The sequence below is a fragment of the Sebastes umbrosus genome, chromosome 10, assembly GCF_015220745.1.
Source record: "Sebastes umbrosus isolate fSebUmb1 chromosome 10, fSebUmb1.pri, whole genome shotgun sequence".
Taxonomy (NCBI): Eukaryota; Metazoa; Chordata; class Actinopteri; order Perciformes; family Sebastidae; genus Sebastes; species Sebastes umbrosus.
Window position 1 is genome coordinate 34,567,859 of NC_051278.1, and position 27,807 is coordinate 34,595,665.

General features: G+C 41.3%; 2 protein-coding genes across 2 annotated transcripts in view; both read left to right on the forward strand.

Moving 5' to 3' along the window:
- Positions 1-571: 571 nt before the first annotated feature.
- LOC119495227 (serine/threonine-protein phosphatase 4 regulatory subunit 3-like) lies at positions 572-18,228 on the forward strand. The gene is given in 22 exon segments (XM_037781516.1): positions 572-1,067; positions 1,699-1,754; positions 2,267-2,365; positions 2,730-3,353; positions 4,454-4,531; positions 4,989-5,105; positions 5,269-5,385; positions 7,786-7,917; positions 8,548-8,650; positions 8,752-8,793; positions 10,449-10,607; positions 10,701-10,874; positions 11,441-11,500; positions 11,503-11,538; positions 11,541-11,577; positions 11,721-11,832; positions 11,834-11,870; positions 11,959-11,990; positions 11,992-12,046; positions 12,049-12,097; position 13,455; positions 15,918-18,228. Coding segments are annotated over 22 exon segments (2,370 nt in total). The 5' UTR covers positions 572-925; the 3' UTR covers positions 16,026-18,228.
- A 1,641-nt stretch (positions 18,229-19,869) lies between these two features.
- LOC119495206 (girdin-like) overlaps positions 19,870-27,807 on the forward strand; it is a 169,996-nt gene continuing 162,058 nt past the window's right edge. The window contains exon 1 of the mRNA XM_037781456.1: positions 19,870-19,946. The gene's annotated coding sequence lies outside the window, so the exon portion shown is untranslated. The remainder of the gene's footprint in view (positions 19,947-27,807) is intronic.

Sequence of the window (27,807 nt, forward strand, 5' to 3'; positions counted from 1 at the left end):
ATGTAGGCCTATATATGTATGTATGTATGTATGTATGTATGTATGTATGTTTGTAGGCCTATATGTATGTATGTATGTAGGCCTATATATGTATGTATGTATGTATGTATGTTTGTAGGACTATATGTATGTATGTATGTATGTATGTATGTATGTATGTAGGCCTATATATGTATGTATGTATGTATGTATGTATGTATGTATGTAGGCCTATATATGTATGTATGTATGTATGTATGTATGTAGGCCTATATATGTAAGTATGTATGTTTGTAGGATTATATGTATGTATGTATGTATGTATGTATGTATGTATGTAAGCCTATATATGTATGTATGTATGTATGTATGTATGTATGTATGTATGTAGGCCTATATATGTATGTTAAAACCTACCTGACAATAAACCTGATAGTGTTTCTGCTCCATCTGTCTCCATAAAGTCATGTGCAGGTAAATGCTGCTACTTCCCTGTAGGTGGCGCGTTATTGACGGTGTTGCCATTGGATGATGTCGCTCGGAGGAGGAGACCCCGCGGCAGTTAGCGCTTGATTGACGTCGAAGAAGAAAAAGAACACAAGATCGGATTACAAGATGGCGGTCTGTGGACGTTAGCAAGAAGGCCGTTAGAGTTGTTGGGTTCTCTGTGAATTTCACTGTTTGATAAGAGGCCTCCTGTTGACTTGTTTCACGTCGTGAACGTAATATGTTTATGAAATAGCTAGCGATACACGTCACTGCTGTTGGGAACTTGACTAAGACGTGCATGTTTTATAACATGCGGGTGGAAACCGAGTTAACAGGTCGAGGCTAGGAGGGTAGGAGGCTAGGAGGCTAGGAGGGTAGAACACAGCAGACGGGCTGAGCTGATAGCTTGTTAGCAGCCTGCTAGCCTGCTAGCCTGCTAGCTCCGACTCGGTTCACCATGTCGGACACTCGGCGGCGAGTGAAAGTCTATACGCTAAATGAAGACCGGCAGTGGGACGATCGGGGTACCGGACACGTTTCGTCTACGTTTGTTGAACGACTGAAGGGAATCTCGTTATTAGTTCGGGCCGAATCAGACGGTAAGTTCCCAGTTAGCATAGCCACAGTGATGTTCCGTTGGCTAGCGTTAGCTAGCGTTAGCACGCTAACTTAATACTTCAGTTGGCCAGTATGTAGAGCTACGTGGTTCACTTCTTGGGGTTGCTTCTTTGACTTTGTTGCAGCGTTTGTAGCCAGTGGTTTGAATGTGTGAGAACAAGCAGTACTATCACTGCTCCTAGATACAAGTCCATCATGTATTGAGTAGCTGGTGCTAGCAGGCTCGTTAATTTAGCAGGCTACGTGATCTCAGTAGCATGGGGGGTGGGGGCGGGGGGCCTTCAAAGTCTAGTCTGAAATTCACAAACTTGTTTTTGCTCAGGATAGTAAAACAGTGTGGGTCTACGCACAGATCTCCTCCAAAACATAAATCCCACTGGAATAGGCTAGCGATAGTGAGCCCATCTGTTGTTAGCTTTAACTTCGTCTTTTTGGAACATTGTTTTATTAAGCGTTTCACTTTGTCTACTCAGCGTTACATGCTCTCTGACTGCCAGGCACATTAATTGGCCTTAACCTTCAAGAATTGGTTACCTTATCATGTGATAATCTTTGTTGTGATCATTCACACTAGCTCGGAATTGAAAAGTTAACTAAGTCTTTGTGTTTTAGGATCTCTACTATTGGAGTCGAAGATAAGCCCGAATACCGCATATCAGAAACAACAGGTAAGAAGAGATCATCTGAGTCTGGATCAGCTACAAAAGACATGCACATGCATACCTCAGTATTTTCAAAGTTAGAGTGTGGAAATGTAACAATTTCAACATTGAGACTTGTTGATGGACAATTAACTGCTACCATGATGCAGTGCAGACAATGGGAATTCAGTATCTGGAGAGTGTAAACCTGGAAACAAGCAATAGGCAGGTCACATCAGTATTTACAATACCAGCATGTTTTTCATCATGTTAACTATCAGTACCATGAATTTGTAACACACATGCCATATGATTTGAGATAATATATGTGATTGTAGACAAAGAAATCACATTCATCATTTTAAAGGACATTTAAAATGCATAAAAGTGCTTGTATGCGTGTTGCTAATATGTGAGGTCTCCCTCTTTTTGTAATGTGTTTTGAGAATGTTACCTTTGTGTGTGAGCGCATGCAACCATGTTCTGTGAATATGGTAAGCATTTGTATACAGTTTAATGTTTCTTTCTCCTCCTTCCAGGACACACTGATTGTCTGGTCGGAAGCAGATAATTATGACCTTGCCCTAAGTTTCCAGGAAAAAGCAGGCTGTGATGAGATATGGGAGAAGATTTGCCAGGTAAAGTCAATCCAGTTATACCAAGTTTTGTGCTTTTAAAACATTTGTTTACCGAGGAGTACACAAACGGGAGTGGTGCCAGTTTGCTGCTGCTGAAATTCTATTGACACCACCACTCAGGGCAAGAGGTAGTACATTGCTATTTTTAGTTTAATTCTTCACTTCACATCAGGACTCTGAACTCATCCCTACACACACACCACTGACATGCTTAACCATGATTGTCTGCTGTTGTCCATTTATGTATTTGTATTTACGGATCTGTTTGCAGAGTCTACATACTGTATTGAAAACAAATTCCACCAGGCTTGGTTTTGTGGCTAATATACAAATTAATCTAATCTACCAACTATTTATTTCCCAGGTTCAAGGCAAGGACCCTGCCCTGGACATCACGCAGGACCCCATTGATGAGTCGGAGGAGGAGCGCTTCGAGGAGATTCCAGAGACAAGCCACCTGGTGGAGCTTCCTCCTTGCGAGCTAAGCCGACTGGAGGAGATCGCTGATCTGGTTACCTCTGTCCTGTCTTCGCCCATCCGGAGGGAAAAACTCGCCCTGGCCCTGATGAGCGAGGGCTACATCAAGAAACTCCTGGGTCTTTTCAGAGTATGCGAGGACCTGGACAACAGAGAAGGTCTACATCACCTCTATGAGATTGTCCGAGGTGTCTTGTTCCTCAATAAAGCGGCCCTCTTTGAGGTGATGTTCTCTGATGACTGTATCATGGATGTGGTGGGCTGCCTTGAATATGACCCAGCGCTTGTTCAGCCTAAACGGCATCGGGAATTCTTGACCAAGACAGCTAAGTTTAAGGAGGTGATCCCTATCACGGACTCTGAGCTGCGTCAGAAGATCCACCAGACCTACCGGGTGCAGTACATCCAGGACATCATCCTGCCCACGCCATCTGTTTTTGAGGAGAACTTCCTGTCCACACTCACGTCCTTCATCTTCTTCAACAAGGTGGAGATTGTCAGTATGTTACAGGTAAGGATCCAAACCAGGTAACTTATATCACTTTAAGGCACAATTCATCAACAAGCCATTGTCAAATGGGTCTCTCTATACCAAATTTAATTTCCAGTTGAACAGGTTGCAGTTGAACATTATTGCATGTACAGTATTTTAATCTATAATCAATTGTCCCTGACTGACGTTTGTTTGACAGGTGTAAGGGAACCTGTCCCCCCTGCGGTTCCAGACAATAACAAAGCTCAGACTTTATGATAAATTAATAACTGTATTTTCATAGATTGAAATGGATAAGGATTGTGATAATCTACCTGTACTAAGGCTGGACGATATGGAGAAAATCAAATATCAGAATATTTTTGACAAAATATCTCAATCGATATTTTAGGGCCAGGGGTATAAAGTGTGTTTGGGGGACAATGCCCTCTTCCCCACTTCCTACCCCCCTACTTCCAGCTCCTTTGCTTGGACAACACCCATCTTCTAACTCTGCCTTCATATTGACCTCAACTACATACCTGTAAAGTTTTGTGTCTGCATCTTGCACGGTTGCACTGTTGCACTATCGCCATGACAAAATCTGTTGGCAGAAATATAAACACCTAGCAAAGCACTCCATAAAGCTTTTGTGGTAGTTCCCGATACAGTAGGCATCTCAAGGACCACATTTTGCCATGTTGGCACACACACACCGACTCACAAGGTGAAAACAATACCAGCGTCGCTGTCACAGCTGGTAATGAAAACATTTTTGAAAGGTCTTTCAGTGAAGGTCCACTGTATTGCTTGTAAGTGGATTTTAATATGGAGCTTATGTGAGGCGGTAAATTGAAAATAATTTGCACCATACAATATTTTCATGTTTCAAACCGTAACTTACAGTCCATCCATTTTATATTCAAGTGTTCGCCATCCAATGATTGTATTTTAGAGCCAGTCATTCAGTGAATTTCTCTGTGTTGTTGGAATAACTCACCCTTTTTGATTCTTATTGCTGCAAAACATGAATACAAACTGTCCAGGATTCAGTTTTGTATTCCTCTTTTTTGTCTTTGTATTTTAGCCTGATGTCTTCAGTATCTTGATTTCTTAACCCTGTTTTTCATGTGCCACAGGAGGATGAGAAGTTCCTAACAGAGGTCTTTGCACAGCTCACAGATGAAGCCACAGAGGACAGTAAAAGGAGAGAGCTTGTAAGTGATGTTAGCTTTCATTGCTCAGTATTACTGTTCTTGTTATATGGATTCATTCTGCTCTGTATAATGCCATTTCTTTCACAAGGGTTAAATATTTACTGCACAGTTTTCCATATTGTTTTTTTTACGAATTACCTCTTTGTCTATTGGCTTGTAATACAACAATGTTGGCAACATATTTTTTCATTCAACAGTGTAGGCTCTCATTGAGAGTGAAATAGGAAATAATTCCTTCATTGGTCCATTCACTTGTCATTTAATCAACTTTTGAAAAGCTTCACATCCTGGAATGGAGAAGATGACTGTGTTTGAGACCAGAAATAAATTCTCCCACTGCTGTACAATATGACCAATGAAACAATGCTTGGGGGTGGTGTTTTTGTCATTGACCCTTGTTTTAATTGTCTAATGCTGATCAACCATTGCATCTGTTTTTTCCCTCTCTACTCCTCAGGTGAACTTTGTCAAGGAATTCTGTGCTTTTTCACAAACGTTGCAACCACAAAACAGGGACGCTTTCTTCAAAACTCTGGCAAATCTAGGCATTTTACCTGCTCTTGAAATAGTCATGGTATGTTCTGGCTGTTATGTGATTTTGCTGTTAATGAAACAGTTCCTTGGTTTAACATACTCCATATTAGTATTTTGTCTATGAATGATTAAACTGGGTAAACCTTTTATTGTGTAGAATTGTCTCTTTGTTCTGGGCTTTAAATCGTTTTTCTCCTGTTCAGGGAATGGATGACCTGCAGGTGAGGGCAGCAGCTACAGACATCTTCTCTTACCTGGTGGAATTCAGCCCCTCCATGGTCAGGGAGTTTGTCATGCAGGAACCACAGCAGACAGACGACGTAAGCTTCTACACATCACGCTCAACAAGCTCGCTTGCACTTTTTAGATGCTAGGGAGTAGTTAAGTTCACCCCAGGATTGCATTTATAAAATTCTACATCTTTCAAAAAGTTTTATGTAGCACAGCATTATTGTGACAAAAGTAATAGTTGAACAGAATATTTAAATGATGTATTGTGCTCAAGATGGGTGAATGATGTACAAACATAGCCTGACTTGTACAGTATTTCCCTCATGCAATTTTTATAGCTTTGTGCTGCATCAAGTTTACATACAATCCATGTGCAGAAATAACTGCACATGGCAAAAAGCTTTCCAAATGAAAACCTAAATGTGCACGTAAAGCCTTACAGGCCCTTAGAGCAGTGCTCCTTCCGAGGACTTGGCAATCGAGGTGAACTCTAAATATCAAATAAGCCTTTTATACCCATGTGATTGTGAGCATTTTGCTTTACTCCAGTCTATGAGATATACAGTGGAGTAAAATTCAGACCTGCCAACCTGTACGCATTTTGACATGAAAATACGCTGGTACGAGTTGTAACTTAAAGCTAAGCTAAAAGAGGCCATTTGTCTTTTTTTGTGTGTTGTCACAATACTGGAATTTCTAACTTTGATACAATACCTTGAAAAATAATGATGTTCGATGCCATTTTCAATACCACAGGGAAAAATTGACAACATTGAGGACATATATTTTAAGAATTTTATTAAAAGATAAATAGCATTGTGTGTGCCCAACTCGCTGTGGGAGAGAACAGACAGCAGAAAGCGCCGCTGATACCAGTGTATCAATACCGCAGAAAATGAGTATTGAAACAGCTTCAAATATTCAGTATTGATGTATACAGTATATTGATACTTCTATATTTTTGACAACACTACTAAGTAATGGATAAGAAATATAGCCGAGCTATTCCAGAGAAACGGGGTGATTGTTCCTTCTCCTACCAATAAACAATGACCAATAATGGTTTACCTCAGACAATAGCTTTTAATCTCAGTCATGCCACACTGTGTGGACCTAGAAGCTGCTGCAGGGAGCCTCCCAAATTGGTAAAGTCCATGTATTTTTATTCATCTGTCCAATGTTCTCAGATAAGTCCGTTTTCTTGTGGGATAATATTGATGGGAAAATCCTAACTGCATGTTTGCAAATGATGTACTGTAATGCGTACGTACAGTGTTTCCCATTAACAATTGTGGCCCGCCTTAATGTAATTTGTCCCGCCACAGTTTCATAATGAACTGAAAATATCTTTACACCTCTCAATGGTTGAGCTGCCTGGCCCCTCACCAGGTGCATTTCCTCTGTGGCAGTGCGCCACGCCGGGCTCGAACTTAAGGGCGTCCCGTTGTCCCGGGGCCGGAAAAAATAAGATCGGGGAGGATGAAAATTAAATTCGAGAAGAATTTGGTATGAGAGTTGAAAGAAAAATACCCATTACGGAGATGAATATTACTGCACGTTTGCTTTGTGTAGCGCGCCGTTATCATTAATCCATGACAACATCCGACCCAATCCGTCCCGTACGTACACACACGGCACATACCGCCAGCCTGTGACCTCACGACAGCCGCAGCAGCAACGGAAAATTACTCCCAAGTCAGTGAGGTAAACGTTCTAGTATTAACGTTACCAGTTAGCTAACGTTAGACTGTCTGATGTTAACGGTAACTTCACAGTTAACGCTCGCTAACGAGTCAGCAGCCGACGCTTGCGTTTACAGTGAGTGAGCTGATTATAATGTTACGTTAACTATGAGGAGTCAAAACTCTGCAACAGCTGAAATCATGTGTCTAATGTTAACCACTTATTTACTTACTTACTCCTCTTTCGTCCCCTATGGGTAATAAGGCTGCAATGAGATCTCTCCGTGGCAACATGCTGCGTCTCACCCCACGACGGAAGCATCTTGTCCAACAGCTCCACCCACTTTAGGATGTGCAGCTAGCAGAGCCGGTTCTAGCTTTTTGGGGGCCATATACAAAATCTTGTTTATTGACCAAATGCTACGTTTTACACATAGAACCTTATTAAATTTAATTTAGCTGCATTGTTAACATCAAAATCAAAACAAACATGCAAATTATAAATAAAAAAACAGACAAAAAATAGAATTACTCTATAAAATAAAAAAGTTTGATCTACTAGTTATCGACGAGGCCCTCTTGTGTTTTACTTCCACTTCTATACATAAAAGAAGCGGAGCCTGTCTAGTTCAGGGAATCCACTATCTTTCTTTGAAATACATTTCCTTCCAGTAGGGTTAGGGTTACTTTACTGTCATGCAGAGTTTTTGTTGATTTTCCCTTTTAATCTGAATACACCATTAGACCGAAACTGCATCGTTTTGACTGTATCTCCTTCTTCTGCTGTGTGTTTCCTTGTGTTTACAGGACGTTCTGCTGATAAATGTTGTGATCAAGCAGATGATTTGTGACTCTGACCCAGAGTTAGGAGGGGCTGTCCAGCTGATGGGTCTGCTCAGGACGCTCATAGACCCTGAGAACATGCTGGCTTCCACCAATGTAAGCACAAGAATTTCAATAAAATTACGTATTGATGGCCAGGGTTATATTTTACATTATATTTCCCTTAAAGCTGAAGAAGGCGAGATTGGAGCAAATATGAAAAAAGAAAATATATATAATATATATAAATATAAATATATAAAACGATCGCTATATCGTGACAGTAGTACATGAAACAGGTAACCTGAAAAAAATCATGTTCCTCTGTGTCCTCCGGTGCTCCTAACGGCATCTGCAAGATTTCACAGACCGGAGGAAAACAAGCAGTAAGAGCTGATCTGAGGTCTGCTGTCCATCTGCTGTCTATGAGAGCCGGCTGTCAATCACTCGCCAACTATGATCAAACGGTCAAACTAGTCAGCGCTGATCAAATATGAATCAATATTCTGTTACGTTAATGTCTATTTCTCTCCTCAGATGTTCTCAGAATCATCTTGTAGTGTACTGTTCAGCTGTAAAATGAGAAAGTTTGTGACGCTGCCGCCATTGTGAAATCTGGTGAAGGAACGCCATGTTTTTTCAGATGCACTGTGGCCAACTGGTAAATTGCAAACCCCTGTTTGCTATGTTCAACACTAAAACATTAACAGCACTTATCAGATCTTCTTGTCATTTGATTCCTTTTAGAAAACTGAGAAGACAGAGTTTCTGAGTTTCTTCTACAAGTACTGCATGCATGTCCTGACTGCTCCTCTGCTGGCCAACACTGCTCGTGACAAAAATTCAAAAGGTGAGCTGGGGACAGAGGCGTCCCATAGACTGAGCTGGAGTGTTTCAGACTGTAAGATAAACAGAGAATTTGACTGATTATTCTGTGTCATGGCCTTACAGATCTGCAGGAGGGATCAGCTAAGATCAACCCGGTCTGTCCAGGTGAGTGTTACGTAACTCAACATCAACCACGAACCTCCCAACTGTCAAAAACCTGTTCATGTCAGAGTTTACTGGAAATGATTAGTCTTAGATCATAGTTATAGTAACATTACATTTTAATTCAGTTTTTCTTTCACCTGCACCCACCAGAAAAGGATGAAATAAATGACCAAGTACTTCTTCATAATAGCTTAAAGGTCCCATATTGTAGAGAGGGAGATTTCCTTATCTTTTTTTTTTTTTTTAATAAAGCAGGTCTAAGTGCTATAAATACTGTGAAAATATCAAAATGCTCTATCCACGGAGAAATGCACACACCCTGTATCCAGAAACTGTGCCTTTAAACACATTTTTAATCCAAATTTTCGTACGGTTGTGATTTCACAACTGTACAGTCACTGGTAGAATTTCAGCTAAACTCTGTGTCACCCAGTGAGTCCCCATCTGCAGTGACGCTGTGAAGACGGTGACAGCGCAGATGCGGAAGAACGGAAATACTAACCAATCAGAGCAGACTGGTCTTTTTTGGGAGGAGGTCTTAAAGAGACAGACACTAAAACGGAGTATTTCAGACAGAGGGTGAACACAGGGATATTCAGAAAGACAGTCTGAGAAAGATAATGTTTTTGAATATTGAAGCAACATGTTCTAGTAGAAACCCAAAATAGAAGTATGAATCTGAAAAGGAGCCCCCTTTAACTGATGATGTGGCTGTGATTTTCTGCATCATATGAATAGTCCCAAAGCGGTAAAGCATTATAACTAGTTCTGTCAATCAATTAGAATATTTAATCGTGATTAATCACACATTTTTTTTCTGTTCAAAATGAAACCTCAGAGGGAGATTTTAATAGTCTTATCAACAGGAGTGGATAAATACTGTATGCTGCTTTATGCAAATGTATGTATACATTTATTATTGTAAATCAATTAGCAACACAAAACAATGACAGATATTGTCCAGAAACCCTCACAGGTACTGCATTTAGCATAAAACAATATGCTCCAATCATAACATGGCAAACTGCAGCCCAACAGGCAACAACAGCTGTCAGTGTGCTGACTTGACTATGACTTGCCCCAAACTGCATGTGATTATCATAAAGTGGGCATGTCTGTTAAGGGGAGACTCGTGGGTACCCATGGGTACCCATAGAACCCATTTACATTCACTGATCTGGAGGTCAGAGGTCATGGGACCCCTTTGAACATGGCAATGCCAGTTTTTCCTTGGCAAAATTGAACGTATGTTTGGAGCGTTATTTAGCCTCCTTCCCGACAAGCTAGTATGACATGATTGTACCGATGGATTCCTTCTAGTTTCATATGATACCAGTATCTTCACTCTAGCTTTAAAACTGAGCCCGCTACAACCTCTGAAAGATTGGCGTCCCATCGAGGTAAATTTAATGCGTCAAAGAAATTAGTGGCGTAAAAAATAATTTGCGTTAACTTTGACAGCCCTAATTATAACCAATGCTGTTTTGTTTAAAAGAACTTATACGATAATTGTATATTCTTGCATTTCACACTTGCTTTAAGTTGAATAATTGAACATTATCAGGCTTGTAAGGAAACATGGCAGGACCGTAAAGTTTAGTCTGCAGCTTAATGTGAATTTTTGGAAATTTGCTTTGTTGTTTTATTTTGTGTAGACAACTTCCAGACAGCTCAGCTCCTAGCACTGATCCTGGAGCTGCTGACCTTCTGTGTGGAGCACCACACCTATCACATCAAGACCTACATCATGAACAAAGACCTGCTCAGGAGAGTGCTGATGCTCATGAACTCAAAACACACCTTCCTTGCTCTTTGTAAGTTTCCACAGAGTTCACGCACATGCACACTCCTTTCTGCTGCTTTCTCAATGAACACACTCGCTAAGTTGTTGTCTGGTTTTGTCCAAGGTGCCCTGCGTTTCATGCGCAGGATCATTGGTCTGAAGGATGAGTACTACAACCGCTACATCATCAAAGGGAACCTGTTTGAGCCCGTCATCAATGCCCTGCTGGACAACGGCACCCGATACAACCTCCTCAACTCAGCCATCATAGAGCTCTTTGAGTTCATTAAAGTGGTGTGTAGACTCACAAAACATACCTTAAAGAGGACATATTCTGCTTTTGTGCTTTTTCCCTTTTTTTTAGTGTGTTGTATAGTTTGTTTTGTGCATGTAAAAGGTCTGCAAAGTTATAAAGCCCATAGTCCATGCCAAAGGGAGTTATTCTCCCCTACAGACACTCTGCTCCTGAAACGCCTTGATTGAAGTCCTGCCTTTCTTCTGTAACAAGGTGATGTCACCAAGTAACACATTTTCATAACGGGTAGTTTGGCACGCCCTCAAACAAAGCTAGTTAGAGCGGAGTCCAAAGAGATTGGTTCGTTGACCAATCACAACAGTGGGCCAGCTGACCAATCAGAGCAGACTGGGCTTTTCAGGAGGGCGGGGCAGGAGCTCAAACAGAGTGTTTCAGACAGAGGGTGAAAAGAGGTGCTGCAGCACAGCCGCTATGAGAAAAGAAGAAAAAAGTTTCTTAAGTATGCACCTGAAATATGCACGTCCTCTTTAATTAAATGTGTTCATGTGGATGTGGCACTGAAAGTGGATTGATTGTGATTTTCCACCATTTCCTTCTCTTTCCAGGAGGAACGTCAAGTCCTCTCATAGCTCACATTTGTGATAACTTCTACAAAGCACTTGAATCCATTAGTACGTCCAGACCTTCAAGGGTCTGAAAGGCCGGTACAGCAGGAAAAAGACAGGCAGAGTCAGAGACTCAACAGGTCAGTAGACTGATTCAACACACGTCAATTTTATTATGCCTTTTTAAAATATGTCCAGTTCCCACTGCTCCCACCATCCTTAAAGGAAACTGATTTATGGTTTGTAGATAACTGTACTTCATGAAGTAAATTTTCCCCTGTAGATATCGCAGAGATGCACGGTCGTTGGACGAGGATGAGGAGTTGTGGTTCAATGACGACGATGACGATGATGATGGAGAGGCTGTGGAGAAGGCCGAATGGAGGAACGACTTCCTCTGACAGCTACGGCAAGTACATGGAAGCCAAAAAAGGTAAGCTGCTCTGTATTGCTGTATGTATAGTTTCCCCCCAGATTGCAACAACCCTTAAGTTTGATACTCACAGTCTCTGTTACTGCAGGAGCTGCCAACGGAGCTAATGGTGCCAACAATAACGGGGAAAGCTGCTGTCATCCCACCTGCCTCACCAGCCGTCACCCCAAACAACAGTTCACTTCCTCTGTCAAGACAGTCGCTCTTCCTGCCACACCAGTAGTGAAGTAATGACAAACTGACAACTTATTTCTTCCTCGTGTAGAAATGAGAACTGATCATGATTGACAGACAGAACCTGCAGAAAATCAGTGTTGAGAATAGTGTTTTTTTGTTTTTTTTAACTTTTCCTCTCCCCCTCTCATTTCATAGACCCGTTTTTTGTCCTCTTTTAGGGGGCTACAAGGGGTCTTTAGGAGGAGATAGCAGGTCAACAGTAGATGTCACATAGAAGTGGTGTACATCATCTGCATGCAACTCCGCGCTGTGTGTCGAGTTGTTCTTGTCATTATTTAATGATTAAAAATAAATTGGTGAAAGTGTATGAAGCGTAGAACATTATGATAGAAGTATATGATGGCTATCCCCATGCTCACTTTTGTCTCGTAAGTTGTTGTAGTAATTTTTGGGTTGATATCATTTGTTACACAGATTTGGTGCTAAATTTAACCATTTTTTACCACTGGAGAACTGATAAAAATGATCAATAATCTCTCCAAAATCCCACATTAAGACACCAAGACGTTGAGGAACACCACATAAAAAGACATGCTGTATTTAGAGATTTCTGCAAGACTTCATTTTCCGTCGATAGGATGGCAAGCACTTGTTGTATAAACTTGTTGTGTAAACTGCTAAAAAAAACCTTATTGTCAATGTAGTTAGGAAGCCATCCATCCTCTGAATGCTAGTAGGTCTCTAGTTTGATCCATCCATCCTCTGAATGCTAGTAGGTCTCTAGTTTGATCCATCCATCCTCTGAATGCTAGTAGGTCTCTAGTTTGATCCATCCATCCTCTGAATGCTCTAGGTCTCTAGTTTGATCCATCCATCCTCTGAATGCTCTAGGTCTCTAGTTTGATCCATCCATCCTCTGAATGCTCATAGTCTCTAGTTTGATCCATCCATCCTCTGAATGCTCTAGGTCTCTAGTCTGATCCATCCATCCTCTGAATGCTCTAGGTCTCTAGTTTGATCTAGTCCATCCTCTGAATGCTCTAGGTCTCTAGTTGATCCATCCATCCGTCTGAATGCTCTAGGTCTCTAGTCTGATCCATCCATCCTCTGAAGCTCTAGGTCTCTAGTCTGATCCATCCATCCTCTGATGCTCTAGGTCTCTAGTTTGATCTATCCATCCTCTGAATGCTCTAGGTCTCTAGTTTGATCCATCCATCCTCTGAATGCTCTAGGTCTCTAGTTTGTGGCTGTAAAGTTTCATGAGGCTGTGATTATCCTAGAGGTCACCACAGGTCATTTTATATAGTGAGCTCAAGTTTAAGAAAATGGTCTCACTAAAATGAAATGTCTCCTATGGGGACTAACATCATCACACATGAATACAGTTGGGCTCATTGGATCCACCAGAGTCTCAGCTTTACAGTAATACCCAGAATATATAATTCTAAGACTGTTTAGGGACCCCAGTATACAGAAATATTCAAATACATCATTTTAGAATAGGCGAAGATAACACATTTGTACTGCATTCAAAAAAACTGCATGTGATTATCATAAAGTGGGCATGTCTGTAAAGGGGAGACTCGTGGGTACCCATAGAACCCATTTACATTCACTGATCTGGAGGTCAGAAATAGGGATGTTAATAATTAACCGTTAATCGACATTAAGCATTTTAACCGATTAACGCTTGTCGGTTAAAATAAATATTAATAATTGATTAAAAAGCCGAGCAAAACTCAGAGGAGCTGCTCGTCACTCTAAGGAGAAATGGCCTAGCAGACAGAGTATGGTTACGCCGGGCAGACAGAGTATGGTTACGCCGGGCAGACGGACAGGGCTGGACTGGGACAAAAAATCGTCTCTGGCATTTTGGCCCATACCAGCCCCATGACCAGACATTTGTGCTGTGTGTACTACGTTTTGTTGAAGGCTCTGTTCAACAAAATCCCTTCAAATGTGGTTGTTGTGTATACTTGCTAATCTTCAGACCTCAAAAAAAAGTGCGGATTTCAAAACCAAAGTGGGGGATCTGGGGGTTGTCCCCCAGAAAAAGAGTTTCAGAGACTGTTTCCTGAATTCTAGTGACTTTAAAACAATGAAAATAACAAAATAATAAGTGCACTGCAACAGCATTTTTATGTTAAACTTCTAATTTTACCTTTAAATCTCAGGAAAGAAAACTGAATAATTCGCCCCTCTGGCATAAACTTTGCGCGTGAATATCTAGCATAAACTAATATTCATCAGTTATAATTCTTTTTTTTGCCCCTGCTGTCCTTTTTAGGATTATACATGCTGTATATTGTCAGGAACAGGGTTAAAAAAACTAAATTTGACATAAATTGCCTTTGGCTTGGCAAGTATGCTGTTTTGGCCCATCTGCCAGATACTGGGATATATCTGGGAGGGAAAAGGGATTCAGTTATAAAACTGAGTGATACATGGTTGTTAATTTATAACTTACACTGCATTAAGTCACAATATCAATGATGCTGAATTCCTTATTAAAACATGTTGTGAACTTCAGATGGGTCTCATACAGTATATCAGTAATACATTAGATCATCATTAATGTTTGTTGAGTCTTATCGGACCTATCACATTCAGACTCTGATGGAGGTGGCACTTGGGGGTGGCCGGTTCCATCCCCGGCTTCACTTTTGCCCCATCCCTGGCAGACACACATAAGCAGACAGACACAGAGAGACAGATGGATAGCGGAGGATCAGAAGAAGCAGAGAAGTGTGCTTCTGATGTGGGCCAGGCTTCAGCTCGTGCAGAGATTAATAGCGTGGCGCTTCAGTTCACTACGGAAACGCACGCAGCGCGGAAACGCACGCAGCGCAAATCCGCTGGCGCTGCGCCGTTATGTATCTCCATTATGAATCTCCTAGTGACCTGATATGGAGAGGGCAGAGGAGATCCGGCAGCTTGTGAGAAGCTCCAGTATGCATGGAAAAGTCACGGTACGCCAAAGAGTAAAATGAGTAAAATAGTGCGTACCGCTACCTACTACCTACTGCTCATCTCTCATGACATATGTTGAGCCAGGCAGCCCAGAACTGCTTACCGCAAACTCTACACTCCCTCATCTCTCTCTCTCTCTCCTCCTCACTGTGGCCGCTCGGCACAGAGCGATTGGGCCAGCCCAGTTGCAATTAAGGAAAAGAAAAAAGGACGTCGGCCCACCGGGAAAACGCCCGGTATGCCAGATGGCCAGTCCAGCCCTGCAGACCGAGTATGGTTACGCCGGGCAGACACACAGCTGAAAACCTGCTGAACTCAACTAAATGATACGGTGGTGGTGGAGACCTTTACTGGGAAAGTGTCTGCCTGTCAGCAACACTACACGCAGCACCATGGCTGCTACAGTAACGCTCCCGGACGGGTGAACTGGGGACTCAGTTATCTGTTGTGCTCATACACTGCAGCTGGCGCACCGCTGCATGCGAGGCACAAATCTTTTCAGTTAACGGTTCATAATTGGTTAACAACAGTAATGCTCGGTTAAGAGTTTTTTTCAAAATTAGCATCCCTAGTCAGGGGTCAACAGACCCCTTTGAAAATGACCATGCTAGTTTTTCCTGACCAAAATGTAGCCTAACTTTGTAGTGTTATTTAACCTCTTTCCTGACATGTCAGCGTGTTTTAATACGTCCATGGTTGGTACCAATGGATTCCTTAGGTTTTCTGGTTTCATATGGTACCAGTTCAGCTCTAAAACTGATCCTGCTACAGCATCTGAAAAAAGTCAGGTCAGCTGAGGGCGCCCTAAAGGAGTGGAAGAGGTTCAAATGATTTAAGTTGCCTTGCTTGTGCTTCATATGTGGCCATTTTTGTCATTCTGTCTCTTCCTGTTTCTCTTAGACTGCTCTGGTTGGTTTGGTGGACTACCCTGACGATGAGGACGAAGAGGAAGAAGATGAGGAGGAGGAAGAGCAGTCTCCAAGGAAGCGGCCCCGTCTGAGCTCTTAAGGCTAATTGTCCTGTTTGGTCGTAGTGGACGGACACGGAGTCCCTCCCACCCTCCCTCCTCTGGTCGTCTCATCGGTCTTTGGCCTGCCTGTGCCACCTGTCAGTCTCACTGAGGAGACGGGCAAAGACGAGCTCCCACCTCACCCAGTCCCTCCTGATCTCTGCTGCTCTATTCTCCCTCCGTGGAAGGAGACGGAGAGCTTCTCTTTTGGAAAGAAAGACAAATCAGTCTGTTCCTTCAGCCTGTTGATTTTACCTCTTCCTTTTCACCTTCAGGAGATCCAAATATCTCCTTTCTTCCTCCTGAGGAGAAAGTCATTGACCCTTTACAAACTCACCCCTCCTCTCTTTCATAACACTCTCCCAGTTCTGACCTCCTCCTGACCAACTTTCTCCTTCACGTCCACCATCTTACGTACCGACCAGAGAGGCTGCAGTGGAAGTACCAGTGCCAAGGCGGTTCCCAACTCTGCTCTGTTGCTATAGCAACAGTAGCAAGGAAGCTGCGGTACTACAGCAACCCCACAGGAACCGTCACGTCCTCATTTTGAACTCTCCCTTCCATCCTCCTCGAACCTGAACCAATGAGCTCCAGAGACAGAGGATGCCACAACACAACCAGCCAGTGTATGAACTGTTCAGCAGGCCAGTCAGGCTAGCAGGACTAGCCGTCATAGTTATAGAGAGCTTGACTGGCTGAAGCAGCGTGTGCCACCCTACCACACACCTGTTCACTTTTGTCTGGGCGAGAGGGATCTAGGCAACATAGAAGAATTAAACGAAATGTTGAGAGACGAGGGAGGTCACAAATGACAAAATGTACCAGGATGAAAACTCAGCAGTAATGGGGCTCAGATCCAGAGGAGCAGGACTCAAAACCTACTAAAGCCATGGCGTCAGTTTGGCCACGGCACACACACACAACACACACGGGGTCTCACACACAGGACTGCGTTTGCCAGAAATCCTGAATTTCATGAATTTGTTAAAAAGTACTGTACATATGTTTTTTGTTTTTTTTTTCTTTTTAATCATTTTTTCCCTGATCTGATTTTCAAAGGGGAGAGAGATACCTACCTACCTGTGTATTTTTGTTGTTGTTGCACAAAAGGTGGGGTCCCTGTTCACCCTTTCAGTCCACTTAATTTGATTCAATGTAAAATGCAGAGAAGTTGCAAATGCTGGTTTTAAAAATAACGTATTAAAACTGCAGTAAAGTCATTTTTGCAGCCAACATTTCGAGGATGTCTGGATTTTTGTATTTTAGCGGATTTAAGAATTTAGTGGCCTCATTGCGATGCACACATAGCCCAGATTTAGTTTTAACTGGGTGACAAACCTGAGCTGTCGGTGTGCTTAGAGTAGATTTAGTGCACACGTTTCAGGAGGTTCAAGATTTGGCGCCCTTCTCTCAGACAGATCTCAGGTTCAGAGTTGAGAAACAAAAAGCTACCCGTCTGGTCTGTGCACTGTAACACTGCTAGTTGGTAAAACATCTCCCATTTCTTACTGAATGAAGAATGATTCTAGAGCTACGAGGGCCGTGAGGTGCCAGGGGCTTTATCCCAGTTTGAAGGTCCAGAATGATCCAGGTTTGGTTTGTGACATAAAACAACTCAAAATCAAGTTAAAAAATTAGTTCAAGGAAAACATTTTTTTACAGACTAATTCAAACTCCATGATTGGATGATCTGTATTTATTAGTTATGATTAAGATGATTTAACCCAGAGTTGACAAAGTGCTGTTTTAGAATCAAACGGTGTTTTTAAAGTGGAGTATTTCTGACACAACACACAGGTTTGACAACGTCACAAGGCAAAGAGACATTTTATGTCGGGTTGACACATTTCTCGTGTTGTATCTTCACCACAAGCACACTGAGGCAGATTGAAGGGAATCCAAATTTGCTGGAAATGCCAGATGACACAGACTTCTGTCTAAAACTTGTGAGTCGTGAGCGGCCGGGTAGGAGCACAAGTAAAACCATTATTACCAATGTGCTTTTCAGGAGTTCAGCAGTACACGAGCAGGCGAATTGTCTTTCTTCCTGTCTGTTAGCGTCATCCAACAATATGACTGTTTTGCTCCCCCTTGATGAATTTGTACCAAGTGCATTTACTACCACTATCCATTCTTAACATTTGTATGAATTTATTTGATAAGTTTTGAAATTAAATGTGACCCTGACATGGAACTTGTGAATCTAGCTTTGTTTGAATAATTTACTGATTTGGCAATTGGAGCTACAAAATTTTTAATTGATTCTGAATTAATCATTTGAGTCCAGATGGTTGTATTTGATCAACTCATCCCAAACTTGACTCTTAAGCAATTTTAGGTATTAGTTATTACTTATTATTACACGGATTTGTTGAATTCTTGATTCTGATTGATCAATCAGTGTTCTACGATCTATTCCTTTCGTGCTATGTATAACAGACCGTTGCTATGTATAACAGACCGTTGCTATGGGCGCAGCTCTGATGTCGGACTCTGGAGGACCGTTTTTTTGTGTCAAATTATTGATTCCTTCAGTAAGTAGCTGTGTAATAAGCGGGGTAATGTACAGCTAGCGGGTCATTGTTGTGAAATGTACCGCATCACAACAACCGGCTCGCTGTAATCCCTTACGTGCAATACAATTTGTGCGATTTTGTACCAGGAAAATGATTCATACACAGTATTCTGTACTCAGGAAAATGTTTCAAAACAAATGACAACATGTAAGGGATAATGTACAGCGAGCCGGTCATTGCTGTGAAATAACCCCGACTAGCTAGCTCTACATTATCCCGCTTATTACAAGACTACTTAAGGAATCAATCATTTGACACAAAAATGGTCCTCCGGAGTCCGAGATCAGAACTGCGCCCATAGCAACGGTCTGTTATACATAGCAACGGTCTCTTATACATGGCAACGGTCTGCTATAAAGAAATAATAGACCATAGAACGCTGTGATTGACCAATTAGAATCAAGTATTCAGCAAAGCCGTGTAATCAATGGTAATCAATGATAATAAATATGATATATATATGAATAATATAAATATGTTTCTGAAATAGGCATTACAGCAGAATATTGATTCATAATTGATCAGCGCTGCCTAGTTTTACCGTTTGATCAGAGTTCACCAGTGATTGATAGCCGGCTCTCATGGACGGCAGCTGGACGACAGACTCCAGATCAGCTCTTACTGCTTGTTTTCCTCCGGTCTGTGAAATCTTGCAGATGCCGTTAGGAGCACCGGAGGACACAGAGGAACATGATTTTTTTTTTCAGATTACCTGTCTCATGTACTACTGTCAGGATATAGTGACCATTTTATAAAAATAACTTTTAACCTTTTTTTGATCATATTTGCTCCGTTTCTACCCACTGCAGCGTCAAACGGGGGCTTCTGCAGCTACGGGCATTTTAAAGTCCCTGCAATGAAATTTTGGATTTATGTTAAAATTTGCAGTGCAATGCTTGATAATATATTATACAGTGTTATTACCCATCTTAACATAAAAAATAATCACTAAATAATGTGATTTAATGACATTTATGAAGCATTTTATGGGTCCAAACACCACTTTTCTTCTTTTCCCACAACTGTGATCTCAATGTTGAGATAAATGAGCTAATTCAGTTATAATATGACATTATGTCAAATGGAATTGTTTCATAAACAACTTGACACCATATTAAAATGATTTGTTTTGTTTTATGAATCATTAACATGATTTTTTTCATCTAAATGTCCTGTCCCACACTTCTGAGTCCTTGCCGCACAACACTGAATAAATACCACGGTAAAAGTTTTATTCAAAGCCAAATCAATCTGGTTTCCATGGAAACAGAAGTTAAAGGGTGGGCACATGGATGACAGGTTGGGCCGCCCACACAGGTGACTCTCAAGATCCAGAAAAACCAGGTTAAGATCACCCTTTCTTCTTATCGTGTGTCCTCACCACACAGCTTAGTGATTGTGTGTTTTGAACTACATTTAAACATAACTTCATATTACAGTTGAATTCATGAATCTTAGATGCTGAGAGTCAAAGCTAATGTAGCACACCGCGCTAGCTGACATTTATCTGACGTATTAGCAAAAATGTCATTACTGCAACATGTCCAAAGCTGTTGTGATAAAGACATTAGAATTGCAATATCTGTCATATCACAACATATTTTATATTTTGTGTGTATGAAGACTGACATCTATGATTACTGTCTACATTTTTCAGGGTTTACAGAAAATCATGCAATCCCCTCTTTTTAAAGTTTTTATATCAATATTTACAAAGATGCACAAAGCTTGATGAAAATTAATTTAAATGTCTTAAAATATTGTAGAAATTAAAAAAGCAAAATGTATCAAATTAACCTTATTGTAATGTTGCGGTAAGGACATTTACTAAGAACAAGTGATGAAAACCATAAAAAAAGAAATGTTACAAATTAAAATCTCAACCCATCTATGTGTACCTGTTTATATGCATTATATACTCGATGGTTAAAATTATTGTAAAAGTATTGACTTTTTTTAGTTTGGGAGAGTCAAAAGTGACTGTAGTTGCAGAAACACTTATTATACATACAAGTATAATTTCCTTAAATGAACATATACGTTATCGTATCTCTTCCATTTGTTCTTTAAACGCTCCTTTTAAAGCACTTTTGTTGCTACATTTGATGTTTTTCAGCTTCGGTTTATGACTATTAAAGTATTATCTTATGAGTCGTTTCTTAAAACATCTTTTTCGAGGATACAAATAACTGATAACGTTACTTGCGAGAATTGTCAAACATTTTACACCTTTACATTTGCACCTACGGGCTCTATACAAATAGCAAAATTGTCATCGGATAGTATTTATCAAATGTAAAAATAAATCAGTACCTGATATAGGCCTATATACTGTACAGGCAATATGACTGAAGTGCCTCTTTAAAACAATGTATATGTCTCTGGAAGTAGACTGGCTTAAGAGAGAAGGGAGCAGCTTGTAAGCCTCAAAGGTGTTGTTTGAAATCCTTACCGCTAGGTGTCAGGATTGTCTTACCAAAATCATATTTCAACTTGAAAGAACATTTATAGACATTGATCAACCACCACCTCCCTTTCATAAGACATAAACCATACTGTAGCCTATATAATTTAGAAATTAAGTTAATGTCTAGGGCTGTCAATCGACTAAAATATTGAATCGCAATTAATTGCATGATTGTCCATAGTTAATCGCCAATAATTACAAATTAATCACACATTTTTTGGGAGATTTATCAAATATTTAATCCTCTTATCAACATGGGAGTGGACAAATATGTTTGCTTTATGCAAATGTATGAATATATTTATTATTGTAAATCAATGAACAACACAAAACAATGACAGATATTGTCCAGAAACCCTCACAGGTACTGCATTTAGCATAAAACAATATGCTCCAATCATAACATGACAATCTGCAGCCCAACAGGCAACAACAGCTGTCAGTGTGTCAGTGTGCTGACTTGACTATGACTTGCCCCAAACTGCATGTGATTATCATAAAGTGGGCATACCTGTAAAGGGGAGACTCGTGGGTACCCATAGAACCCATTTACATTCACTGATCTGGAGGTCAGAGGTCAAGGGACCCCTTTGAAAAATGGACATGACAGTTTTTCCTCGCCAAAATGTAGCGTAAGTTTGGAGCGTAATTTAACCTCTATAAGCCACTATTTTCATTAGTTTGATCAACCCCACTTTTCATATAGCCGACACATCAATGAAACATCAATGGCCTTTTAATTATTGGAGTTTACAGCAAGCCTGAGTGTGTTTGTATGTTCTTCATATTGTCAAAAGGCTCCTCTTCTCAAGCCAGCTGTTCCAACTGTTAAACTGTTACCCGTGACATGTTTCTGAAAGAAATGGACTGTATAGGCTTTAAACAGCCAGTTGGTTGGACTGTCAGTAAATCCGTGGCCTGCTGATCAGACAGTAAGTCCAGAAGTTAGCTTAGCAGCCAGACAGCCCTCCAGGTGGTCAGTGCGCCAGCTCACTAACAGTGGGGCTGCTGCAGTTGTTATGGGAACAGATGAGAGTTAACAGCATCTCTTCTGACACTCTCTGGATTACTTTGCACATGCACACACACTTGCACACAAACACATGTACACACTCTAGTACATTGCAGGATTTCACACAAGCCCACACTCACTGAAAAACACAAGCACACACTCCCATTATTACCAAGGTTTCTACTGGTGTCCTCTGGTTTCCATGGCTCGGGGACACACTGAGATCTCATTACAACCCACTCAGTGTTTCGTGGTAAACTACAAGGAGCATAAACAGCTCAGTGGAGGATGCTGTTGCTTTGTGGCTTCTCATGTAAATGTCCATCGAGCAACATAGAAATCAGTTGTGGACCGTCTGTCAATCTATCCATCAATTCTTTATTACAATTTATACAATTGCTTAAGCACAATTTTGAAAACAGGGCTCATTTTATCAAAACACTACACACAATTCACACAACCAATCACACAAGTAGCAAAACACCTCAGATCTTTTGCAAAACCTCCTTCAAAGCTATGCAATGATTTATAAAAACACAGTTCTGTCACCATATGGCACATCCATGGTTCAAAGGATCTGATTCTGTGTGAACCACACCGCTGTGCTCAATCTGAAACACTTCTAACATTTCTCCTTTTAGAATGATATAGTTTGTTTAATTTTTTCAGAGATTGTTAGAGTAAAGTACATGAATATACTGACCAAACACAACTCAAGTGTCTGTTGTTTCTGCACACTGATAAATATATTTATTTCTCTCCACATTGTAAAAATCTGTAGTAACACTTCATTTTACAGCTCCACAAATGTCATGGTAATTAGGGGAAAATTAGCAAGTAACCGATTTGAAATTTCTTTAGAATTACTGCCAAATTACCCCAATATTTAACTCAAAATGTATCGAAAATGACTTTATTATAAACATGATTTAATAATTATATCCTGAAATAGCATATAATGGTTCAAATAGGGCCCTTAGGCTTGAGAAGAGGCTGTTTGCTGCTCTTCATCGGAGGTAGAAAACCAAAACTAAGAGAAAACACTTGTAATCAGGCACAAATCTCACCATTGTGTAACTTATTGTCGACACAGATGTAACCTGGTAGCTGATGTGATGATTCAGGGAGGTTTTTAAGATCTCAAAGAAGTTATTTGCTAATTCTTATTTATTGACCAGAAGACATGGAAGTAAAGCATATCAATTAACATCGTATTCTTTTCCTGGAAATGTATTCAATAAATTACCAGCTATTTATTACTGCTTATATGGAAATAGTGGAATTTAATTATTAAATACTGTTTATAATAGATATAAAATAATAATAATAAAAGTCCAGAATCAAGTCCCAAGTCAAGACAGCCAAACAAAGTCATTTTTGATACATTTTGAGGTAAATATTGTGGTAATTCCAAAGAAATTTCAAATAGGTAATTATCAGCTAATTACCATGAAATTTGCGGACCTGTAAAATGAAGTGTTACCAAAGCATCCTGCAGTTCCAACGGTTGTATTTTGCACTGAAAATCAGAACAGAACATATTTTTAAACACAGGTCTACCTCCAACTCTACCTCTTCCTCTCCTTACTCCTCTTCCTCTGCGGTTTGCCCCTCTCATCCTTCTTCCTCTTTCTAAAATGTTGCCTTACATTTTTTTTGAAGACAGGTACATTCACCTGTTGCCTTTTATGGTGATTACGCCTGGTTTATGAGTTTACAATGAAGCACCTAAGTGTCTGTACACCTGATGGCCGTCTTTGATCATAGGAAAAAAAGACAGCCATAGGAAAGTAGATTAAAAGGCAGTGCCTTGAAATGGCAAAGAAGTGACATCATGTTACATTTCTGTGTCTAATGTAGATTTGTGTGTAGTGTTGTGTGAGACTGAGAATATGCTTATAGTTGTGCACATCTGAGGTTTTGCTCCATGAGTATCAGTTTCAATAATTGTGCTTTATGTGTCATTTTAGTGTGTTAGCAACTGAGAAAAAACTGTAAACCATCATGTCGTCATCTTACAGAGATCTCTGTGACCTTTAACATTATTTGGACCAAGCTGTATAAGAGATGATTGATCAATGGTTGTTATTGATGAGAAGTGATATTCAAACAGGCCACATTTCAACAACCAAGACAAACTAAAGAACACTAAATGAAATAATAGTCCACCTTCCCTTGCTTGGGAACACGTCAGTGATAACATTTTTGGAGAAAATTTCCAAAACAATTTGAGCCATATTAGTCTTCAAATTAATGGACCATGTATGAATCAATAAAATACAGACAGATTTTTTTGTTTGTTGTTGCACCGACCGATCCGACTTTTTTAAACCCAATAGAGAGAGCGATACCTGGGCTTTCGGTATCGGCCGATGCCGAATACCGATCTGATACCAGTGTTTAATTAATCAGCTGTATGCCTCACTGTGTGGAAGTGACTGGATCATTCTGTTATGTGTAAGGAAACATATGGCTGAACTTAAACATTGCTTTCTTAACTTAGTAAAACAAAATGTACTAAATAAATACAGAGATATACATATATTAAATTGTTATTTATTATTAAAATAATAAATGGTACACCAACAACTTGGCAAAATCTTTAAAATTAAGTTGAATTACAATTCAAGTGTGAACCTTTTTAATGCAGCAACAAATTGCTCAACACTTAATAGGATTTAAAATGCCAGTATATAAAATAATATGGTATATAAATATAGAATTTAATTGAATAGATCGGCCCCATTGTCACCGATACCCGATCCAAATATTTGAGTCAGTATCGGCCCAATATCCGATCCGGTATCGGTGCATCCCTAGCCCAGGTTTAGGAATAATGTCAAAGACTAAACTAGCTTTGGTCTTTCCCTGTGTGTGTGTGTGTGTGTGCGTGTGTGTGTGTGCGTGTGTGTGTGTGTGTCTGTGTGTGTGTGTGTGTGTGTGTGTGTGTGTGTGTGTGTGTGTGTGTGTGTGTGTGTGTGTGTGCGTGTGTGTGTGCGTGCGTGTGTGTGCGTGTGTGTGCAAGCTGGAGGGAACCACCGCAACATGAATTGGCAACGCATGATTTCCTTTGTGACAAGCGTGGTAATTACATTATGGCACATGGCAAGGTTCCACGTTAAAGGTTCCCCCCCTCAGAACAAAGAGCAGCAGGATTTTTCCACTACAACTGAATTTAAACTATCTTAAACTACTTTCTCTTTATGTTTGATCAGAAAGTATTTATCCAGCGGCCATTATGTGCCTGTTATGGTACATCAGGGTTTATGTTGCCATGTAAACCCCTCCATCTAAAGAAAGTCAGCTATCCATAAACATACAGCTCAATGGCAGGTTAGCTTTGTCAGTATAAAGTTCCAATGATTAATGAAGCTCACAGGATCAGTCTAATGATTGGATGCAGATTAGAAAACCCCCATGATGTGTGTATTTGTGTGTGTAGACACAGTGTTTGAATATGAATGATGATTCATAGATGAGTGGATAAGTGTTTAAGCCTGTATGATACGTGCACAATGAACAGCCAGCTGTTGCAGCACTGATCAATCAAATCTAAGTAACATTCAATGATTAATAAAGAACAGGGAGAATAAATGACACAGAGAAGACACTTTTTTCCGCTAAGTGTCTTGGTAATCCAATTTTTGATGGGCATACAGAGTAGAATATTAATTTGAGGTGCAGTTCAGAACTGTGTTTCAAGTTGTTCTAGTCATTAATAACAAATAAAAATGAATTAATAAATGAATTAATCAATTAAAATAAATTCTGAAAGTGTATAATGGCGTAGAACATGATATAAGTATATGATGGTCATCCCCATGATCTATTATGTCTCATAAATTGTTGCAGCAATTTTTGGGTTGATATCATTTGTTACAAAGATTTGGTGCTAAATTCAGTCATTTTTTACCACTGGAGAATTGATAGAAATGATCAATAATCCCTCCAAAACACCACATTAAGACACCAAGACCTTGAGAAACACCATAGAAAAAGCCATGCTGTGATTTGGACGTTGGACAGTGGCAGACCGGTAACAAAGTCCAGAGATATATGGGACCAGGGGCGATGAGGCACAGGCAGAGGTTGCAGGAGACCAGCGGGAGCCTGCTGGGATGGTTTGTGCAGGTTGTAGACGGGGCAGGCATTTACAAATTCCCGAGTGTCCTCCTCCAGGGTTGCCCACCAGAACCTCCGCTGCACCACCTTCAGGTAAGTCGGGAGCTGTGGGCCCACTGGAGAACGTCAGATCGCAGAGCAGAGCGAACAAACAACCGATCAGGGGGACAGGAACTAGGACCAGGCTGTTCCTCCAGAGCCGCCTTGACCCTTTCTTCCACCTCCCAGGAAACCGGAAGCAGAGTCCTCCCTCTCCAGGAACTGCTGGGACAGGGCATCGGGCTTCATGTTGAGGGACCCGGGTCGGTAAGGGAGGGAGAAATTGAACCTTGTCAGGAACAACAACCACCTGGCTTGTCTGGAGTTAAGTCTTTTGGCCGACTGGATATACTCAAGGTTCTTGTGGTAAGTCCAAACCAGAAAGGGTTCCTTAGTCCCTCGAGCCAGTGATGCCATTCCTCCAGAGCCAGTTTGACAGCTAAAAGTTCACGGTTCCTGATGTCGTAATTCCTCTCTGCTGGGGTCAGCCGTCTGGAGAAGAAGGCGCAAGGATGAAGCTTCTGGTTAATGGCTGCCCGCTGGGAGAGAACCGCTCCCTCCCCCACGTCGGAGGCGTCCACCTCCACCACAAACTGTCTTTCGGGGTCTGGTATTTGAAGGGATTGGAAGGCCTCGTTGGCAGCGTGGGACCATCGGAAGGGAACCTTGGATGAGGTCAGGGCCGTAAGTGGAGTGGCCATGGTGCTATAGCCCCTAATGAACCTCCGGTAGAAGTTGGCGAACCCCAGGAACCTTTGCAGCTGTTTGCGAGAGTGGGCCAGGTGGCGACGGTGGAAACCTTGGCAGGGTCCATCTGAATGCCCCCCCCCCTCCCACCATGTACCCCAGTAAAGAGAGGGAGGAGGAATGAAATTCACACTTCTCTGCCTTAACAAAGATTGAGTTTTCCAAGAGTCCACTGCCTTTTACTGGACACTTCGAGACGACATGGCCCGCCAGACCGCAGTAGACCTCAAAGGTTTCCTTGACAGCAGCACTCCCGCTCCTCCGTGGTGAGGCTGGTACGGCCCACCTGCATAGGCTCAGGCTCCCTCATCGGCTGACTAGTAGGAGGACCCGCAGCCTCATGACTGGAGCGTGGTGATAAGTGTCGCTCACTCTGTCCCCGTCGTTTCTCCTGGCGCCTTGCCTGGATGCAGCGATCCAACCGGGAAGCCAGCTCGACCAGCCCGTCCAGTGAGTAAGGAAGGTCGTAGGAGACCAACTCGTCCTTGATGTAATCCCGAGTTCCAACAGGAAGGCATCACACTGGGCCGCCGCATTCCATTCATTTTAGCGGGCCTTGGTGCGGAAGTCGATGGCGTAGTCGGTGACAGTCTGGGCCCCCTGGCTCATGCTCAGAAATCCACCAGCTTTCGGTCCCACGGATACCACCCCGAAAACTTTACGGAGCTCCATGGCAAAAGGCTTGGAAGTAGACACAGGCCGGAGTTTGACGCTCCCATTCGGCAGTTCCCCACAGACGTGTCCTTCCAGGGAGATGATTAATAGTGAAGGCCACTTTAGCTTCCTTGGACGCAAAAGTGTGGAGCTGCAGGGTAAAC